Source organism: Macrobrachium nipponense, chromosome 29 (assembly GCF_015104395.2).
Source record: "Macrobrachium nipponense isolate FS-2020 chromosome 29, ASM1510439v2, whole genome shotgun sequence".
Lineage (NCBI taxonomy): Eukaryota > Metazoa > Arthropoda > Malacostraca > Decapoda > Palaemonidae > Macrobrachium > Macrobrachium nipponense.
This window is the reverse complement of record NC_061092.1, coordinates 48,674,648-48,695,125: the sequence shown is the minus strand read 5'-3', so window position 1 is coordinate 48,695,125 and position 20,478 is coordinate 48,674,648. Positions and strand designations below refer to the sequence as shown.

At 35.9% G+C, this 20,478-nt stretch overlaps 1 protein-coding gene across 1 annotated transcript in view; it reads right to left on the bottom strand.

The window, feature by feature from the left end:
- The window catches only part of LOC135206276 (putative neural-cadherin 2), a 278,993-nt gene extending 259,300 nt beyond the window's left edge, over positions 1-19,693 (bottom strand). The window contains exon 1 of the mRNA XM_064237694.1: positions 19,116-19,693. Within this exon, the coding sequence (XP_064093764.1) occupies positions 19,116-19,173 (58 nt within the window). The 5' untranslated portion in view covers positions 19,174-19,693. The remainder of the gene's footprint in view (positions 1-19,115) is intronic.
- Between the last annotated feature and the right edge of the window lie 785 nt (positions 19,694-20,478).

Here is a 20,478-nt window from a genome sequence, read left to right as displayed (position 1 = left end):
GATTTTAGCACATCTGTTTGGTACTCATTTTTATTGTAATTGTTTGTTTTATTTTAAATTAAATGCAGTTTCTACGCTTTTACATCGAGCATTTTCAATAACTTCTTGTTGAAAACTTGTCTCACCTCGGAATAGAAATTTTATATATAAGTATTTTAGTGATAATTTCTTTCCTGACTCTTTACTTCACAGGAATGTTTTTAAATTTCTTAACAAAGTTTTTTGTTCTAAGATAAGTATACCTACAAGTGTTGAGCACAAGTGACATACGCAACCAAGATAAGAACGATTTTTCGGAAATTTGTAATGATATTGTACCTATTAATCCTTTAAATATGGTAAACACTTGCAGTGTGTTTGGGTGCCACAATAGGTGAAACAGAGACGGCAAATCGTATTTCTCATACTCAGTCCTGCTGTTGTGAGAAATCAAGGAGATAAAACTCAAGAGATTAGTCAAAGAAGGACACCACTGTGGATTTCCAGTTCAAACAGAGCTAATTTTCAGCCATCATTACTAAAATCTCCTCAGATCACTTCATTAGTTATGAGTGTTATTTATTGTTAGTGTAATTAGTGATAATGGTGAATAATTAAAGACGCCTAGGGTATATATATTTCACAAAATAATTCATTAACAGCCACTGTGACCCTCTGTCAAATGATAGATGATTTAGAGCCACTAGAAAGTTGTTTTGGACAAATTTTTAAAATGTGTAGTGGATAGTGAACTGTACGCACAAATCAAAGGCAGTTAGAGTTGTTTAACAAAATGCCCACCAAAATACGTCTTGGTTTCTCAACGAGATTCCGAAACGTCACACTGCGGAAGAGCGTTTCAGGACGACATAAACAAATGCAGAAAACAACACGTGTTATTCGATTTTCAAGTTAAAATAGTTTTTTTTCTTTTCTTTTTTTTTTTTAGCCAATTCTTTCCGTGTCAACATGTCACACTTGGTGACTTCAGTTTCAAAAACGCAACTTCACTCATCTTATGTATGCCTCATCATATAAAGTAAAACCGAGCTTGTCCGTTATTGAAAAGGCTTAATAGTAAGTAGTTGTGTAGGTTACTGGTTTTATCCTTAAATCTCGTCTTTTAAGCATGTAACCGTAAACGTATTTTAGAACGCTTTAACCAAATGCCAGAAAAGAACTTCTGTTAATCTAACCGAAGTGAACAAATATTCGTACTTTTTATGTGTAACAAGCCTTGGCTTGATGTAAGTTTTCATCGAAGCAAATGGCTCCATCTGGCATGGCAATTACCCATGGCTGCAGTGGTGGTGAGGACAACCTCTGAATGTAGAGCCCAAGGTGTGACAATGAAGACTCCATTTTCAACAATCTATTTAAGATCCTTCACTCAGCCAGATACAAAATTGTTGTAAGCCTCTAGCGACTTGTAGGCTTTGAACTGGTCCAATATGTAGTGGCTAACATCATTAACCAAATAGTTCACGAAATCTGGATGAGTAACTGCAGGCAGCAAATCAACATCAGAACTCCATTGTTCAGGTGTTTACTTGTAGTGGTCGTTGTTATATACGTTTCATTTTATTTGTATACATCTTCCATGTACTGCAGGCTTCAGAAACTCAATGTAATTAATCTTCTATTTATGAATTATCCTTACTTGCTATTTTTCGTGATATAGTTCATAATTTCTTGGCATAACAACGAAATTTGATATTTCCTTTGTTTTGTAATGCTTGACCTAAACATGGCGACGGCTTACCAGGTGCTCGTCTGCTGTGACGTCATAGGAAAACTACCTATACTAGCCTTCCTTTGATTCATGATGATTACTTTTACAAAGAAGTATCAGGTCTCATTTCTAATTATGTCCCTGCCAATAAACTGAATATTATTCCCACAAATCCAGGTACAATCAGAAGTCTTTGCGAAACTTGAAGACAGCGTAAGTCCCTTGATGACCTCAGGTGTCGTATATAGATTTGATTGTCCTAGATGTCTGGTTTCTACGTGGGGTCGACACTGAGGTTGTTAAAGGTGTGATTCGATTATCAGTTAATCGAACTGGTGTTTCCTCAATTTCCCAGAATAATAACAATAATTAAAACTTCTGATAGTTGAAAAATTTATATAATAATAATAATAATAATAATAAAATAATAATAATAATAATAATAATAATAATAATAATAATAATAATAATAATAATAATAATAATAATAATAATAATAATAATAATAATAATAATAATACAGAAGATGGATGCCGGGTACCAACTCAAAAAAACAGGCAACAGAATCAACCATCTGATGTTCATGGACGACATCAAGCTGTATGGTAAGAGCATCAAGGAAATAGATACCCTAATCCAGACTGTAAGGATTGTATCTGGGGACATCAAGATGGAGTTTGGAATAGAAAAATGCGCCTTAGTCTACATACAAAAAGGCAAAGTAACGAGAACTGAAGGGATAAAGCTACCAGATGGGAGCAACATCAAACACATAGATGAGACAGGATACAAATACCTGGGAATAATGGAAGGAGGGGATATAAAACACCAAGAGATGAAGGACACGATCAGGAAAGAATATATGCAGAGACTCAAGGCGATACTCAAGTCAAAACTCAACGCCGGAAATATGATAAAAGCCATAAACACATGGGCAGTGCCAGTAATCAGATACAGCGTAGGAATAGTGGAATGGACGAAGGCAGAACTCCGCAGCATAGATCAGAAAACCAGGAAACATATGACAATACACAAAGCACTACACCCAAGAGCAAATACGGAGAGACTATACATAACACGAAAGGAAGGAGGGAGAGGACTACTAAGTATAGAGGACTGCGTCAACATCGAAAACAGAGCACTGGGGCAATATCTGAAAACCAGTGAAGACGAGTGGCTCAAGAGTGCATGGGAAGAAGGACTAATAAAAGTAGACGAAGACCCAGAAATATACAGAGACAGGAGAAAGACAGACAGAACAGAGGACTGGCACAACAAACCAATGCACGGACAATACATGAGACAGACTAAAGAACTAGGCAGCGATGACACATGGCAACGGCTACAGAGGGGAGAGCTAAAGAAGGAAACTGAAGGAATGATAACAGCGGCACAAGATCAGGCCCTAAGAACCAGATATGTTCAAAGAACGATAGACGGAAATAACATCTCTCCCATATGTAGGAAGTGCAATACGAAAAATGAAACCATAAACCACTTAGCAAGTGAATGCCCGGCACTTGCACAGAACCAGTAAAAAAAGAGGCATGATTCAGTGGCAAAAGCCCTCCACTGGAGCCTGTACAAGAAACATGAGCTACCTTGCAGTAATAAGTGGTACGAGCACCAACCTGAAGGAGTGATAGAAAACGATCAGGCAAAGATCCTCTGGGACTATGGTATCAGAACGGATAGGGTGATACGTGCAAACAGACCAGACGTGACGTTGATTGACAAAGTCAAGAAGAAAGTATCACTCATTGATGTCGCAATACCATGGGACACCAGAGTTGAAGAGAAAGAGAGGGAAAAAATGGATAAGTATCAAGATCTGAAAATAGAAATAAGAAGGATATGGGATATGCCAGTGGAAATCGTACCCATAATCATAGGAGCACTAGGCACGATCCCAAGATCCCTGAAAAGGAATCTAGAAAAACTAGAGGCTGAAGTAGCTCCAGGACTAATGCAGAAGAGTGTGATCCTAGAAACGGCACACATAGTAAGAAAAGTGATGGACTCCTAAGGAGGCAGGATGCAACCCGGAACCCCACACTATAAATACCACCCAGTCGAATTGAAGGACTGTGATAGAGCAAAAAAAAATAAAAAAATAAAAAAAAATAAATAAAATAAATAATAATAATAATAATAATAATAATAATAATAATAATAATAATAATAATAATAATAATAATAATAATAATATCACAAAAATGGTAAAGAAATCCAAGTAGTTTAATAGTACAAAGATTTAATGAATCTGGGCGGGCGCCAAAACACTAAATGTTGACAATGTTAGAGTCACTGTTTATGAAACAGCCAGTTCCGTACTTGAACGCTGAGTCTTCTTCCTTAGTACATTTGCATACCTCTCGAGTCGAGTGTTCTGTTGGTCTGGACTTGTGATCCCATATTGTCATTCTGTTCCCTTCTCCCTTTCTGATGGTGTGTTTCCTTCCTTTTAACCAAATGTAGATTTTTGTAACTTTTGCAACTGTTTTTTTTAATCACTTAGCACTAGTATTGATTTTATGTCTGTTCCTTTGTAGCTTGAGAACGAAACTCAAGTCTTGAAACGTCACGCCATGTGTTTTTAAAGAAACATTTTAAAGTCTTCTGGGCTGTCTCCTCCTCCCCTGATCTGAGATTCGTTCAAGTTTTTAGAAACTGCTGGCTACCTGCTTCACACACACACACACATATTATATATATATATGTATATATATATATATATATATATATATATATATATATATATATATATATATATATACATATATATATAATATGTGTGTGTGTGTGAAGCAGGTAGCCAGCAGTTTCTAAAAACTTGAACGAATCTCAAATCAGGGGAGGAGGAGACATATATATATATATAGATAGATATCCATATATATATATATCATATATATATATATATAGATATATATATATTATATATATATATATGTATATATATATATATAGTATATATATATATGTGTGTGTGTGCACGTATAGTAGGTGTCTGGTAATGAACTTCTAAGACTCGTAAACAATTTTCGTTATGTTCATCTACGTATGTTCGCCTTGATCCCATTCGAAACTGAAACATCAGTACATTTATGTGCAATTTTACGCTCGAACAGACGTAGTACCTGAATCTCAGTGCAGTGTTAATAGTTGCATTTATATGTATATAAAAATATTTCATACATCTCCATACTACAAATATATATACTTGAAACATACATGGAGCAATGGACCTGTGTCCTTTATTGGCATGTATAATTCGTATCCATATTAACTAGTTTATTTTTCCACTGGCTGCAGCAATGGCTTTTGGAAAAACACGGCTTGTAAAACGATGACAAATTTTCATTTTCCCATTGATTGAAAGGCTGCAACTATATTACAATGTCGCTGCAATATGACTGTATTGCAACAGTACATTTCAGCTTAGCTCTACAAAATTATTAGTCATTGTTTGAAATGCGAATTTGAATTTTTCCCCTTTCTGTTTTTATACGAATTTAATTTTCTTTATTTTTTAATTAAACCATACACCATTACTACACACACATCTGTATTAGGTGTGTGTGTGTGTGTTTGTGCGTTATTCTGTGTGCCTGTGTCTGTGTATTTGTATATAATACACTAATAGTTCTAATTCAAAAATCCGTGGTTCAAAAATTAAAAAAATGATATAAAAGGGAACTTATTGTGATTGACTTGGGGAATAACATTTGTTGTTAATCATGGAAACAAAAACATGCAATTTTCTGAATATCGGCATTTAATATTTCAAAGCAAAAGGCTATTTCATTTGTACTCGGCAATGTTAAAGACTTTTTCTCACCGAGTCCTCAAAATCTTTAGAATTTTCTTGTCATGAAGAGTATCTTAGACAAAGACTCCAGTTAATGAAAACATACTTATTGAACATTTCGAATGACCTTGCTTTTTTACTATGATCCATATTGATGCATACATGTTTTTGCACAAGTTTTGTTTTCGGTGTCTTGTTACCAGCTCTGGAATGCAGTAATAAACGGCGTCCAATCACAAATCATGGTTAAAGTCCCTCTGTTATCACCGAAGTTTTTTCATGTTCAAAACTAGCTAAGCCTTTTTCAATCGGCTGAAATCAAAATACATATTACATTGATTTGTATTGTACCGAGAGAGAGAGCGCGCATCCCGTAAATAACCTAAATACACACCTTGAGGAAAAAAGCATAATAGCAATAACATATTCGTTTCCAATTAATGCTTTGTTGCCGATGAAAAAAATTCACTTACAGCGTAAACATTTTTCTTAATATATAGAGTTACTAGATAGCAGTTGATTCCAACAGTTGGTTTTTCTTATTTAAAATGTACTGAATACACAAGTCGTTCATTCTGAGAGAGTTTTGACATTAATGAATCGCTGTGCTCAGTTGGAGTTTGTTCGCTGATTCTGCTTTGAAGTTTTAATCTTTATTCTCGACACAAAAGAATTCATTATTTTAGCATCTAGTCATTATCATGATTAACTCAGGCAAGGAGAATGAGAGGGGACAGTAACAAAGGAAATAACAATGGTTTTTGACGCCTATGTGTGTGTGTGTGTGTGAGACAGAGAGAGAGAGAGAGAGAGAGAGAGTTACGAGGAGTTACAAGATAAGGATGACCCAAAGACTTATTAGTCCATCCAAGGAGACATTTATCTCAAGGAGAAGGTTTTGCAAATGAGAAGCATTGGAAAGGAGGAGGAGAAAATGTGATCTAGAAAGGCTGGATAGAAAGGGCAAATTACACAGCTTGCTGATGAGACTTTTGTGCGTGTGTATGAAGTGGTATACATTTTTAGCACAACAGCACAAGGGGTTTATCCTAAATTCAGCAGATGAAGTATGACTGTGTCAATGATCACCGCCTTGTCTTGTCTAAAGAGACACTCTCTGTTAGAGGGAATAACTGAATAATGAATGGCTTAATACTGAAAAGATACATATTATTATTATTATTGTTTTTTATATTTTCCTTATAATCCGCTTCTCAGGCTCAGCGATGTTTCTGAGTAACTTGCCAAATTCATATTGGGATTTTCTAAAATTTATACAAAAATCCTGAAGGATTTTTTATTTTATTAAAACAGGATCTTAGGTCCAGGTCAAGCAGGGGTCGTAATCAGACCCGTATTATTACGTAGGTGTAGTTCAATTCCAGGCCGGGGCCGTGTTTAGTTTGCTTGATGCTGGTATAGCTGGTATCACGTGACGTTTCAGCCTCCTCGCAGGTCATCTTCTTGACGAGTCCAGTAGAAGGACTGTAGCAAGAGAGTCTGCGTGATGGCATTTATAGCAGCTCAGACCTAGAGTTGAATTTTCATTGGTCGGACCGGTTTTGGGCGAAGTCAAGGATCTTGCATTGATGGTCGCGGAGATCCTGTCGTGTGAGCCGCATAGTAGTGTATGGGGATGGACACACTACTGTGCAGCTCGCAATTTTTATAATTGTTATAAATTCCCAATATGAATATTGGCCCGTTACTCAGAAACATATTATTATTATTATTATTATTATTATTATTATTATTATTATTATTATTATTATTATTATTATTATTATTATTATTATTATTATTATTATTCAGAAGATGTACCCTATTCATATGGAAGATGCCCAAAGAGGAGATTAATTATTAGAAAAAGTGTTTCATCATTGGCATACTGAGCAGTCTTGTCTTCCATATCACCTGTACGAGTATACACTAGAAATAACAGTGAACTAAAAACGTTATCTTGTGGAACTCCCGGTACAATAGGTCTTAGTTCACTGCTGCCTACTTGTAAGGAAATCTTGAAGTAATCCTAAAACATATCTACCCAACCCAATCCAAGGTTCGCTAGTTTATAAAGTGCCTTGTGATTTACTAGATCAAAAGCAGCGCTAAAATCGATTTGAATTACTCTGCACTCTCTTGAAAATGGCTGGCAAGTCTATAAGAGCATCGCATATTGACTACTAGGTAACAATCCTTTAGATTCCACATACTTATGTGTATACCAGCTTAAAAATAAGTTTTTCTGCTATTTTGTAGAACACAGAGAGAATAGAAATTGGTCTGTTGTTCCTACAGTCTGCAGATACGTTATTCTTTGGAAAAGGCACTCTATTACTAAGCTTGTGCAAATCCGCAAAGAACTATGCCAACGTAAAAATCCAAAGAATCTCCTAATCTTGGGAGGCAACACAGTAGCAACTTTCTTTTTAAAAACAAAGAGAAGAAATCATCAGGATCTTTTCCAGCCCAGTTATCAAGATTATCAAGAATTTTCTTACCATCACTAGAGCAAAATAGAAATTTTGCATGAATAGGATCTGGATGACAGGTATCAGGGAGAGGGACATCCTCAGCTCGATGAAGAAGCAGTTCATCTTTTTCCCAAGGACGAGTAACCAATCTACCATCATCTGTTACTAATGGTGGAATGGAAGATGAGTCTGACCCAAAGATACATGATGCCAGTTTTGATACACCACAGATGAGGCTGAGTAATTCCTTCAAGTTTCCTCTCCTGGAAATTACTGTAATATCTCTCGGCTGCATGGTAAGTTCTATTTGCAGCATGGCGAAACTCAAAAAAAATGTCATTTTCATTTTAACTATTTCGTTTCCATGTGTTGAATCTAGTCTGTTTATCATCGTAAGCTCGTCTACATGTATCACGAAAACGAGGTTGGTCATTTGTCCTGATTTTGATTACCAGGGACATATCTGATTAAAATAGCCATCAGCATTTCATTTAAGTTCTTCTCGGGATCAGGATGCGATATAGCATCTGAAATATTAAGTGCCTGACAAGCTTCAATAATGCAATCCCAGTTGGCTTTAGATGTCTACTGACTGTTTTTCCAGTGGTGGCATTAAAAATATACTGATCGACAGATATGTCCATCTCAATGGAGCAGCGATCAGATGTGCTTATATATTCGCAGGTCATGGACTTACAAAAGCTGGAATATCTGTGGCTATGAGGTCTAATCTGTTACCAGAAATATGCATGGGTTCCTCAGTTAGCTGGACAAAATCGGAGGATAAACAGAACTTAAGTGGAATCTGAATTTAGCTTCTTACTGTGCTTTGCTTTACAGTCTTCACAAAACACGAATAAAGCTTTTGTATCCTGTGACTGAGTCATACTATACCTTTTCAAGAAACAGTCATATATAGAATCATCGATATTTAGATTCGGTAAACAGCAAAAATGTAAACATTGTAGAACTTACTGAATTTTTTAAAACAAAGGACTTCATGGTAACTACACACCAAATTTTTCTGACGATAAATAGATAGTCCTGACTTAGTGTATACAGCCATACTGTGTCATAGATAAAAAAATATCAAAATGTAGTTAAGGGCACGATTCTGGAGATCAAGAAATTTTTATCTTAAACTCCGATTGTTTGAGTAAAGTATTTTTCAGTTTTTTTATTGTAATAAGTGACAGGCCTAAGGTCCACCTCAGCCTTCCAAAAGAATTAAAATTAACAACATAAAGTCAGTAGCAAAACTAATAAACAGACTCATAACAAGAGTAATATTGTAAAAATCACCAGAACAACAAATAATAGCAATACCATCAACAAGAAAAGAATTTACATTATTAAAAAAATTCTTATGAAATTATAAATAAACCTGACATTTTGTCATTGAAAAAAGCACCGGAAGCAACAGCTCAACAAGGTGGGACTAGCACACCTTCTAAGGCAAATCAGAAACCCACCAGATTTCCCACAACAATTGGGGAAGGACAATCATGACGGATTTGGGAACAATAAAAAGCACAGAAGGAAAAGATTATGTAGAAATGAAGGCACTCTCCAGATAATCCACCAAGCAACTTTTGCTTTCTCATCAGCCTATCCTACACACTTTTTGAAAAATAAACAGGTATATGAACAGAAAAGGAGAAAAACGCCTGAATGTAGCCTCAGCAATGGAACTCAAACCAGTGCTGGATTCAAAGGGGGCGGAGGGGAGGCACCTGGTCACGTGCCATCCCCGCCCCATGGATAGATTAATGTGTATATCTCAAAGCTATAATTTTGATAATGTGTACCCACTGCACACAAGTAAAATATTGAACGAACACTGAGGAAAAATTATATAATTTGTTTTTTCATCCATGTATTTAATGCTTATATTTGCCAAATTAACTTCACCTGCTACTTCTTTGTAAGCTATAGGGTTTGGAAACAATGTAACAATCTTCAGAATTATAATCTCTCTCTCTCTCTCTCTCTCTCTCTCTCTCTCTCTCTCTCTCTCTCTCTCTCTCTCATTGATATAAACAACTTGTTGTTAAACAGCCAACACGATTTCGGACAAAACAGATGCTGCCTATCAAACCTCTTGGAGGTTTTTTCATAACATGCTTGGTATTTACGACAGTAGTGGAGCAATAGATATACTCTGCTTAGCTTTCCAAAAGGCCTTTGACAAAGTTTCACACAAGAAACTAATGACATAAGTGAGAGCTTTAGGAATTGTAGGAGGAATAGCAGACTGGATAGAAGACTGGCTAACTAATAGAAAACAGAGTCGTAATAAATGGTGAAGAATCAGAATTGTCAGATTGTAGGCTTCACTAGCAAGATAGCCAAATTTGTAGATGACACCAAACTAGGTGTAAATGCAGCAGACCCAGATACAGTGAAAAGTTCAAGATATTATCTAAGAAAAAAATGGAGTGGTAAAAAATATGGCAAATGCATTTCAGCCTGGATAAATATAGTGTTACAAATAAGAACAAATAACCTTCATGGAAACTACATGTTGCTTGGGAATTATATAAATAGTGTACAACAAGAAGAGGACCTTGGAGTTATTATTACCAAGGACTTAAAATCCACAAAACAATGAATAAAAGCTGAAAAGAAGGCAGAGAAACTAGTGGAATACATAAAGAATTAGTTCAAATAGAGAAATAAGGAAACGGTGCTGCAGTTCTACACATCAATAGTTAGACCACATCTTGAAAATGCAGTACAGTTTTGGTCACCAACACTAAGAAAGGACATAAATAGACTAGAAAAGGCACAAGCAAGAGCCACAAAGTTAATTCCATCCATCAGGGAAGTAGGTTACCAAAGACGACTAGAGCTTGAACTTGTATGGCCTAGAAACACGACGATTGCGAGGCCAATTAATAGTGACATTCAAAATACTGAAAGGCATAACAAAAGTAGACAGTAACCTCTTCACATAAACGAAAACCAGACAAGAAATAATGGATGGAAACTAGAACTGAAGAGATACAACACATCCCATTGTGGGAACTTCTTCACATACAAGATATGTGACACATGGAGTAAACTGCCACCAAAAGTTGTAAACAGCAACAGTGTAGAATAGTTCAAATGAAATCTAGACAAAATTATTAGAACACTGTGAATGAATTGTAAAACCTGCTCCTAAAGATAAGTGAGCACAAAATGTCTCCTCTGATGTACCAATAAGTTTTTGAGACATCCTAGCCCTTGTAACTCCTTGTAATTCACTACATACAATTTATATGTGCATATGATGTAAATTATGTCTATATATATATATATATATATATATATATATATATATATATATATATAATATATATATATATATATATTGTATATATATATATATCTGTGTCTATATGTGTGTATGTGAGTGTGCATACATATTTAAATATTGATATATATGTCCCGTGTGTGTGTCATATATATATATATATATATATAATATTATATATATATAGATATATATATATATATATATATATACCAGGTGTTTTGAAATTTGGCTATAGCATATCTCCAAGTGCATTATCTTAAGTTTCTAATAAACTATTTTTCATTTTACTTTTTTGTATTTTCAGACTGAGTGACAAAGTTAGATACACCCATGGCTAACAACTCGGAGGAAATCAGATGGATTGACCGAATCCAGGCTATAACCTTCAGAGGGGCCAGGGATGCTGGTGCATCCTTCATTTCACGGTCCTGAATCGCTAAATACATTAAAAGAGATTAATCCTTTGTTAAAAGTAACTGGAACAAAAATCGATATGACTGTCATCGCGAAAAGAGTGAGAATCTTGGAAGGCCTGAAGTCCTTTCTCAGTAGTCAAAAGACATCATAGCTGAGGCAGTGGGTAGACCAAGAAAGTCTTTACGTAAATTGGCACTTGAACTAGAAACAAAAAGGGGAAACTAGAGAAGTTATAGTTGAAAAAATCTGGTATCAAGCCATTTCATGTTATCAGCAAGCCCAACATCACTCAGCAACAGAGAGGAGACCGTGTATGGTTTTGTGGTTCATTTCTTAAAGACTGGGATGAAGCTGATGAATTCTTCATTTACACAGTCAGGAAGCCAAATCATAAAAATGACATCATTTGGGCTGCAAAGTTGGATGATATCAATGATGACGTGCGCTGTTGCCAAGTTGGGAATTTTTCTGTTTTACAGCCAATCGGTTAATGTGGATCATCAAAGAAAAAGGACAGTCGTGGAATGGTGAATACTCCAGAGAAACTGTGCTTACTGGTGGAGTATTTCCTTTCCTGAAAGATCCTGAAAATGTGTTATCTGTTGAAGAAGTCACATTTTTGCATGATAAAGCACCATGTTTCAAGGCTCTTCAAACACAGGAGCTGCTTCGAAACTGGTATCAATTTCTTCTCGTCAAATGAATTTCCAGGTAGCTCCCCTGACCTTAATGTGTGTGAAAACATTGGTAGTATCTTAAGTGATTGTGTTGAAGCGTGCACAGTGAACTACGATGGTATACCAAGCCTCGACGACCTGCGAAGAGAGGTGACTGATGTGCTCAGGGAAATGGAGTTTAAGTCTCAGCTTTTTTGTGATTTGCTGAAAGCATACTCCTCAAGAATGCAGGCTGTGGTACAAGCAGATGGAGGCCACAGAAAATATCAAATACTCAGAGAGAAACTGGAATAAATACCTTTTCTGAATTACTTTTGTTTTTGTCCATATCAATTTTAGTTTATGCTGTAGAGAGGGGGGCGGGCGCTCTAATTTCGAAACACCCTGTGTGTGTATATATAATATATATATATATATATATATATATATATATATATATATATATATATGTATATTGAAATCCCAAGTGCGCCCCCCCATGACAGATTTCTAGATCCGCCACTGACTCAAACCCAAGACCATGGAAGGCAACGGTAAATGGATATGACTCAGTCCAAGGTTGGAGAACAAGGTTTGTATTCAGAGTAACCTTCACTTAGAAGGGTTTCCTACCAAGACCAGAGGAGTGTCCTTCTCCTAAAAGAGTTACTTGCCAAAGTTCGTCTCTTCTACCCTAATTCGCGAAGGCAGAGACGTCACACCCTGAAGTGAATGTTGCTAAAAAAAGCCACATTAACCCACTACCACGTAGATGACGTAGAATGTAAGAAATGCCATCCATATTATTTTTCCTTCCGAAAAGGGAGTCGCCTCAGAAAGTGTAAACCGAAAGCATTCAGAGGAGTATTGGCAACATATAACTTAAGCATCCTGTTGACTGCATACCAGTTGCCTTAGTCGCCTATATCAAAGTCAGAATAGGTTTTGTAGGGTCAATATCTCATACTCGGAAATATGGAGCAATGAATGTTAATAACTGCGACAGAAGAATGGAAGTTACTGATACATTCATGTATATTAGGATAAAAGTAATTATTATGAAATATTTCATATTTGTATATGTATATATCATAAGATTCGAAGATATAATAAATGTTTATATTGACAAAATCGACAAACACTTGTACATTTAACATTATTGTCTCTCTGAAACGTTCAAGATAACATTGTATTTTTCCATTCAAACGCCGTCCAAAAGTCGAGGTACTGATTGTTATCCCTTGTAGAGGATTTAGTACTGCAGATCTTTTCCTGGATGTATATTGAATCGTTTGTTATGGCCCTGAATGTACGGCCGTCCCTTTGCGATGGTACTACATTGCTTTTGTGATGACACAACTGCAGCAATTTCTATCTCAGTCGCAATAAAAAAAATTGGTGTATACATGTGTATACGCTCATTTGGAATGCGTTTGGAATCTATCTATTATATATATGTGTATATATATATATATATATATATATATATATATATATATATATATATATATATACATATACTATATACATACATACATACATACATATGTCCAAAGCCGTGCAGCACAAATGCCTTCTGTGAAATTTCACCACTAATGGCTTTTTTGTTCTTGTATGTCAACTTTTATGATGACAGCCATTAATTGTATGGTTATCTTTAGGGCTCATACTAAACATCTGATGGATCTACACCCTGATCTGAAGATGAGCAGTTAAAAAAATTAAAAATTAAAAAGAAGACTCTGAAAAATGAACATAAATTCATAAACCATATAACGCAGAAAATGTAAAAGCTAACAAAGAAACATCACTAGAAACAGATCTAGGACTGACCTCGGTTCCAGCGAGAGTCCTGAAGGCCTGCACCAAAGCTTTCCGCTAGACAGGAGGACGCTGGTAAATTCAATACAGGCTGTTGCAGTGCAATGCTCACTCACTGGTTCAACAATCACCTCGGTATATCTGGTTAGGTATTCCAATTTAGGCTTTATGTCATGTAGCTATATCCACAAAATGCTGATAGATGAAACCTCTTTCCGAATTACAAGATCTACGTACCGATTTTCTTTACTGGATATTTGTTTGAAATCTTTAATTTTCCTTCTGTACTCACATGTATTAGAGTGTAGTTCCACTGTATTTTCAGTATAAATAAAGTGAATAAATGGAACAATGCAACAGCAACTTTTGTCTTTTGCATCAGAACGTCAACCTTGGGAATAAGAGTTAGGGGAGATTATATTAACACTATATATTTATATATATATATATATATATATATATATATATATATATATTATATATATATATATATATATATATATTATATGTGTGTATATATGTGTTTATATATATATATATATATATATATATATATATATATATATATATATGTATATATATATATATATATATATATATATATATATATATATATATATATATATATATATATATATAACATCATACCATATATTCATACAGCATCAATTCTTGGCATTATAAAGAGCCTCGATCGCGCTAATTCAAAAGACTTTGAAAGATTTTGCCAGAATATCCAAAACAATTGGAAAATGTAACCCAGGTGAAAAAACTAACACAAACTCAAACGTTGTTTCCTGACAAAAAATAGAATGGACACTGCTATCGCGTGAGGTGAGGTAGGGACCTTAATAGGACACGAAAATTTATTTACGCTGGGAACCAAAACACAGTTGGGGGAAAAAGTGCACTGTGTTACTCCGAACCTCGACAGCACCTGTAGAATCATTGACCGTGAAATTAAGTAACTTCAAAAACATATACTATATATACAAACGTTGGCATCGTGTATGAATAGTTTGTCAGGAGAAACATTTTTTAAAACTCTCTCTCGAATTTCAAAATGTTACAGTTTTATCTAAAGCTTTTCTCTCGTGCTGGAGTCATTTGTGTCGCATCTCGATACATTTCGCACCTGAAACGCTTCTGTCATTCATTTTATAAAAACATATTTTTCGCCACTGATACATTCGATATGTATGAGTTCGGCCTGAAAATGAAGCCTTTTACAGGAAGAAGTGTTTTCTTCAGTTTCTGCAAAATTATGCTTAATTACCAAGTTACTATTCTTCAAGTCTGGAATGTTCCTCACGTGTCTTTATTGTATCATGAATTGCTCGTATTTCAGGATATTTTCAGTTCTTAAAAGTTTCTCTTGATTCTAAATTCAGCAGCGTTCTGAAAGGAGGAAGGTCGTTCGAGATATCTGTAATTTAATTGTGAATAACAAAGGTTTCAATTCTTATATAAAATTGAAACCAAGAAAAACTGAAACCTCATCAAGAACTCTTCCAGCAGAAAAAAAAAAAATTTCTACGTTATAAAAGCTCCACATAAGAAAAGGCATGAATGACCACAATAATAATCATAACACACCTTCAGCAAAACACAATATTCGTGAAATAGAAAAAATATCCTAATTAACGAAGACCCTTGGGCGAAAAGTAAATGTAAAAGACAGGACTCAGAGTGACTGAAACCTTCATTATTTAGGCATACAATATAGCCAAAGAGAAATAGAGAGAGAGAGAACGAGAATTGTCATTGAGCTCCCAAATATAAAAAAAAAATATTAAAAAAATCAGACACATACACACACCCATACTCACCGAGACCAGAACGGTCCACCTTTCCACATCGTGCAACTGTATAAAACAAACATCAGTAAACAGGTGAATGGTACAGTTGGTTTCATGAATTTCGGTACGTATCATGGCGGAAGAACACATCTGGGTACTAAACACGAAGCAAGCAACATCCCTGCGCTTTACAAACATATTGGCAACGGTGCTTGTGAAAGAAAGCGCTCGACCATTGGTTCCCAACCTTTTTTGGCCATGCCCGACCTAATCGCCTCTAAAATCCTGATGCCCCCTGTGGTGATATATAATTCTTATATCTCATGTGGAGGAAGTCTAAAATCCCATTAACTTGGATTAAACATTCTCGAACTGGCCCCCTTAAAACTCAAATTACCCCCTTGGTGGGGCGTACACCTCGCGGGAACCACAGCAGTAGACCAGACCAAGGCCTCATTTCTCAAACGACATAGTAATATCTATTAATCATTAATGTCAAGTAACTTCAGACTAAAGCTGCCAATGTCTCCTTGTAGTTCCGTGATATGGAAAATTCTTTTGCTGTTCAATAAAATTATAAACCGAAATTCAACCATCGGTGAATGAATATCTGAAAAGTCAATGGTAGATCATTCTTCCTCTGTAAAAATCATTCGCAGTACGTCCTTGGATAAAAATGCGAGAAGCTCGAATGATAACGTGGGCGTAAGAAAAAGAACAAAACATAAAATTTCTGATAATATCTTCTTTCCCACCGTTATCCCTACGTTAAGGGGTCGGTTTCCTGATGCGCCTTCTGCGCTTCCTTCTATCAAAGGCATCATCGTCCACCAAACCTCTTCTCTCCACATCTTCCTTCACTTTATCTCGCCATCTAATTCTCTGTCTCCCTCTCGATCTTCTTCCTCTAACAGGTTCCTTCCAAGCATTCTTCACTCCCTCCTCGAATTCCATCCTCAATAGTGACGCCCCCGATGCCCTTCAAGTATAAGTTCAGTCCTAATAGGGAGGGGTTGAGAAGGGGGCGGGAAGGGGGTGACATGTAAAAATAACCAAAGACAATAGATATTAGCATCTAATCCATAGTTTTCGAGGTCACTGAGATGATTAGTGACACTCCCTATGACCTTCAAGTCCAAGTTCAGCCCCAATATGTAGGGGGTGATAAGGGGTAGGAATGGGATGATGTGTAAAAATAATTGAAAACGACAGGTAGCAGTGTCTAATCCATAGTTTTCCAGGTTGCTGAAATGAACAATGGCGCTCCAGAAGCGCTGTTTAACTGGAATTCAGAGCGTGGTTCCAATCTCAACCTTGGTTAAAAAAAACTCAAATGTTACATCGAAGACAACTGTGTTTACCTACACAAAATACCATTTATATTAACTTTTTGTTATATAAAACAGTAACACTGATTTACAATGACGGGTTCTTTTTTATAACAGTTTTTTTGGATATAGTAGACGACAGTTACGCTACCGCTGTCCGAATACGCGGCTTGCTCAGCCCTGCCACTTAATCGTAAAGAAACCTGCACTTACCTTAGCTAGTGTAGTCATCTTTGCTAAGCTGGTGCCAGTCACTCGAACAGAAATGAGGCCACAAATGGGCATCAAACTATAATAAAAACCACATTCTTTCCTGATTAGAAATTGTTTTAAAATTGTTATCATTACGTTGAGCACAAGATACTCTCCTGCCATACCACTACACTTATCATACACAGATGAATTGGCAGAGCACGTTAGGCGCACTACGGAAGAGATGAATATTCTTTGATTTTGCTTCATGATAAAGTTGTCATTATTATGATTTCTTCCTTGTAACTAAATACACGATCCATCTTGACCTTAGCTGCACATGCTAGCCGCCCCTACTGGCTCTGAAGGGCAGCCAGGAGGGAACGTTCTGTTATCTAGTGTAGGAATGACTTGGCATAATAAAAAAATCTACGTTTTACGGGAACAGCAGACGCAAAGAATGAAATAATAATATTAAATAAAAGAAACATAGAAAATACGATCACGGTCACTGCTGCAATATACGAGCTGGTAGCAAAACTCGTATTTGTCAACAACAGCCTATAGTCCTGTTGGCAATTGACAGAATTATATTTCACACAAAACTTGTAAAGACAACCGAACAAAATTGAAGACCATGACATTCAGTATATTTAGAGATAGAGCGAATATTTCAAAATACTTATTCATGCACTGAAGTCCTTTTGGCCGTTTGTACTGTGACGAATTTCGTGGCCATGTCAGCACAATAATGCCCTTAGTAAGACCGGTCTTGTGACGCAAACGATATCACAAACAAATCAAAACCTGTGATGTTGACGATGTCACTTTCAGCTGCAATATCCAAGATACCCAACTGACTATGAAGGTAAAAGACTGGACATTATTTTTTATATCACTGAAGTATAATTGTGCGTGAACCATACGTACGCAGGCTAGGTCCTAGTGTACGGGCACTGTCGACCGTATCAGCACTAGTGTTGGGGCGCTGGTCCGTATTGGCAATAGAGGTCTCAAGGATAATATGACCAGTGTACTCATCTCTAGCAGTCATTCAAAATGAATGTGACCGTATCCCCAGCTGAGGCCATGATAATGTTTATTGCTATTATCCCCTGAAATGTGCAGCAAGTTCACTACGGAGTACGCCAAAAAAAAAAAGAAGCATGTGTTGACAAAACGAACACAAAAAAGAGTAAGGATGATTCTTGCAAAATATAAGTGAAAATAATGAAAATGAGCAGGCAAATAAGTACATCCATGAATGAATTGGTAACTGGGAACTAACGAAATAAATGAGAGAAGAGAGAAAGCGGCATAGTAACCAGAGAGAAATGGTGTGAAAGGAAATCAAAAGGAAGAGAGAGAGAGAGAGAGAGAGAGAGAGAGAGAGAGAGAAGAGCCAATTTGTCATACGGACACGAGTTGAAATGATGCTTTTATGAAATGGTAAAAATGGCCCTGTCTTCGTTACATGAAAAATGAAAAGAATTCTTAAAGAAAAAGATGAAAAAACCGATGAAAGAGTGATGATCTGTTGTATCTGTGATAAGAGATATTAAAAGGAAAAAAGCGAAAATGGGACAAAAAAATGACGTCACTTACCATTCCGTAAATTCTCTTCGAGTGGAATCAAAATTGGAAACACGACGTTAATTGCCATTTTGTTCTATTAATTTGTCAGTTTTCTCGTTATGATGGTCTGTCTTCAAGAGTTACATTTCTCCGTTGTCTCCTTCAATGGTTTGTCAAAATTGACTTTCTTTCGTCGATTCAGTCGATTATTCATTTATGAATCTGTCCCTTCCTTCGGATTATTATTCACTCAGTTTCATAACTGAACTTTTCAATGTTTTCACTTTACTTTTCATTCATGACGTTGCATTCCTTGCTAGCTAGAAAAGAGTTGTCCCTTTCTTGTCTTCGTTATTGCACATGCGTCATTAAAGTAAGACAATGAACACTTTCTGGTTTACTCGTGTAAAACAAGATCAATAACATCATCTTCTCAACTTGCAAAGTCGAAGGCAGATTCATTCATGAGGCTGAATTATCTTGCAAATTAAATGCTAAAAATCATCGAGAGTTACAGTTCATGGTGTGCGCACACCTTGGTGGCCTTAGCAGGACAGAGATGAAGTGCGAAATGTACTGATCAGTGAAGGGATGTTGCAATTTATGCCATCTTGAACGTTGATGTCGTTTCTTGAAGAATTTCTGAGGAAGGAAGAAAATAAAATTAGTATTAGTTTTTTCAGTAAATACTTCAGTGAGGAAGTAAAATGCCAGGCTATTTAGAATATATATCAATAGTATAGGCACACATATAGTCAATTGTCACACACACCACACACACACACACCACACAACCACACACCTATATATATATATAATATATATATATATATATAATAATATATATTATATATATTATATAAAGGTTTTTTTGCCACGAAGGAAAAAAAACTAGTTTTTTAATTTTTTTCCTTCGTGGCAAAAAAACCTTTATTTATACATAGCATCACGTTTTATATACTTCGTGATCAAGTTATTCATATATATATATATATATATATATATATATATATATATAATATATATATATATATACTAACTGACCAACCCAGCACTGCCAGGGAAAACTCTGAATGACAACTGATATACTTTTTCTCTCTCTCTCTCTCTCTCTCTCTCTCTCTCTCTCGTCTCACCCCTCTACTCTCTTTCACTCTCTCTCTCTCTCTCTCCTCCTACTCTCTCTCTCTCTCCCACTTTTTCTCTCTACTTACTTTCCTCACAAGATTGTTGCTTCAGTTACATTGGCCAGCATTTTTTATATTTTATATTTCACCGCTTCTCACCCATAATCCTACTGGGGCTGAAATTGGACTTGAACGGCAATGGAAGTGTCTCTGTTCATCCCAGTGATCTCAAAAACTATAGATTAGACTTATATACATAATTTTTT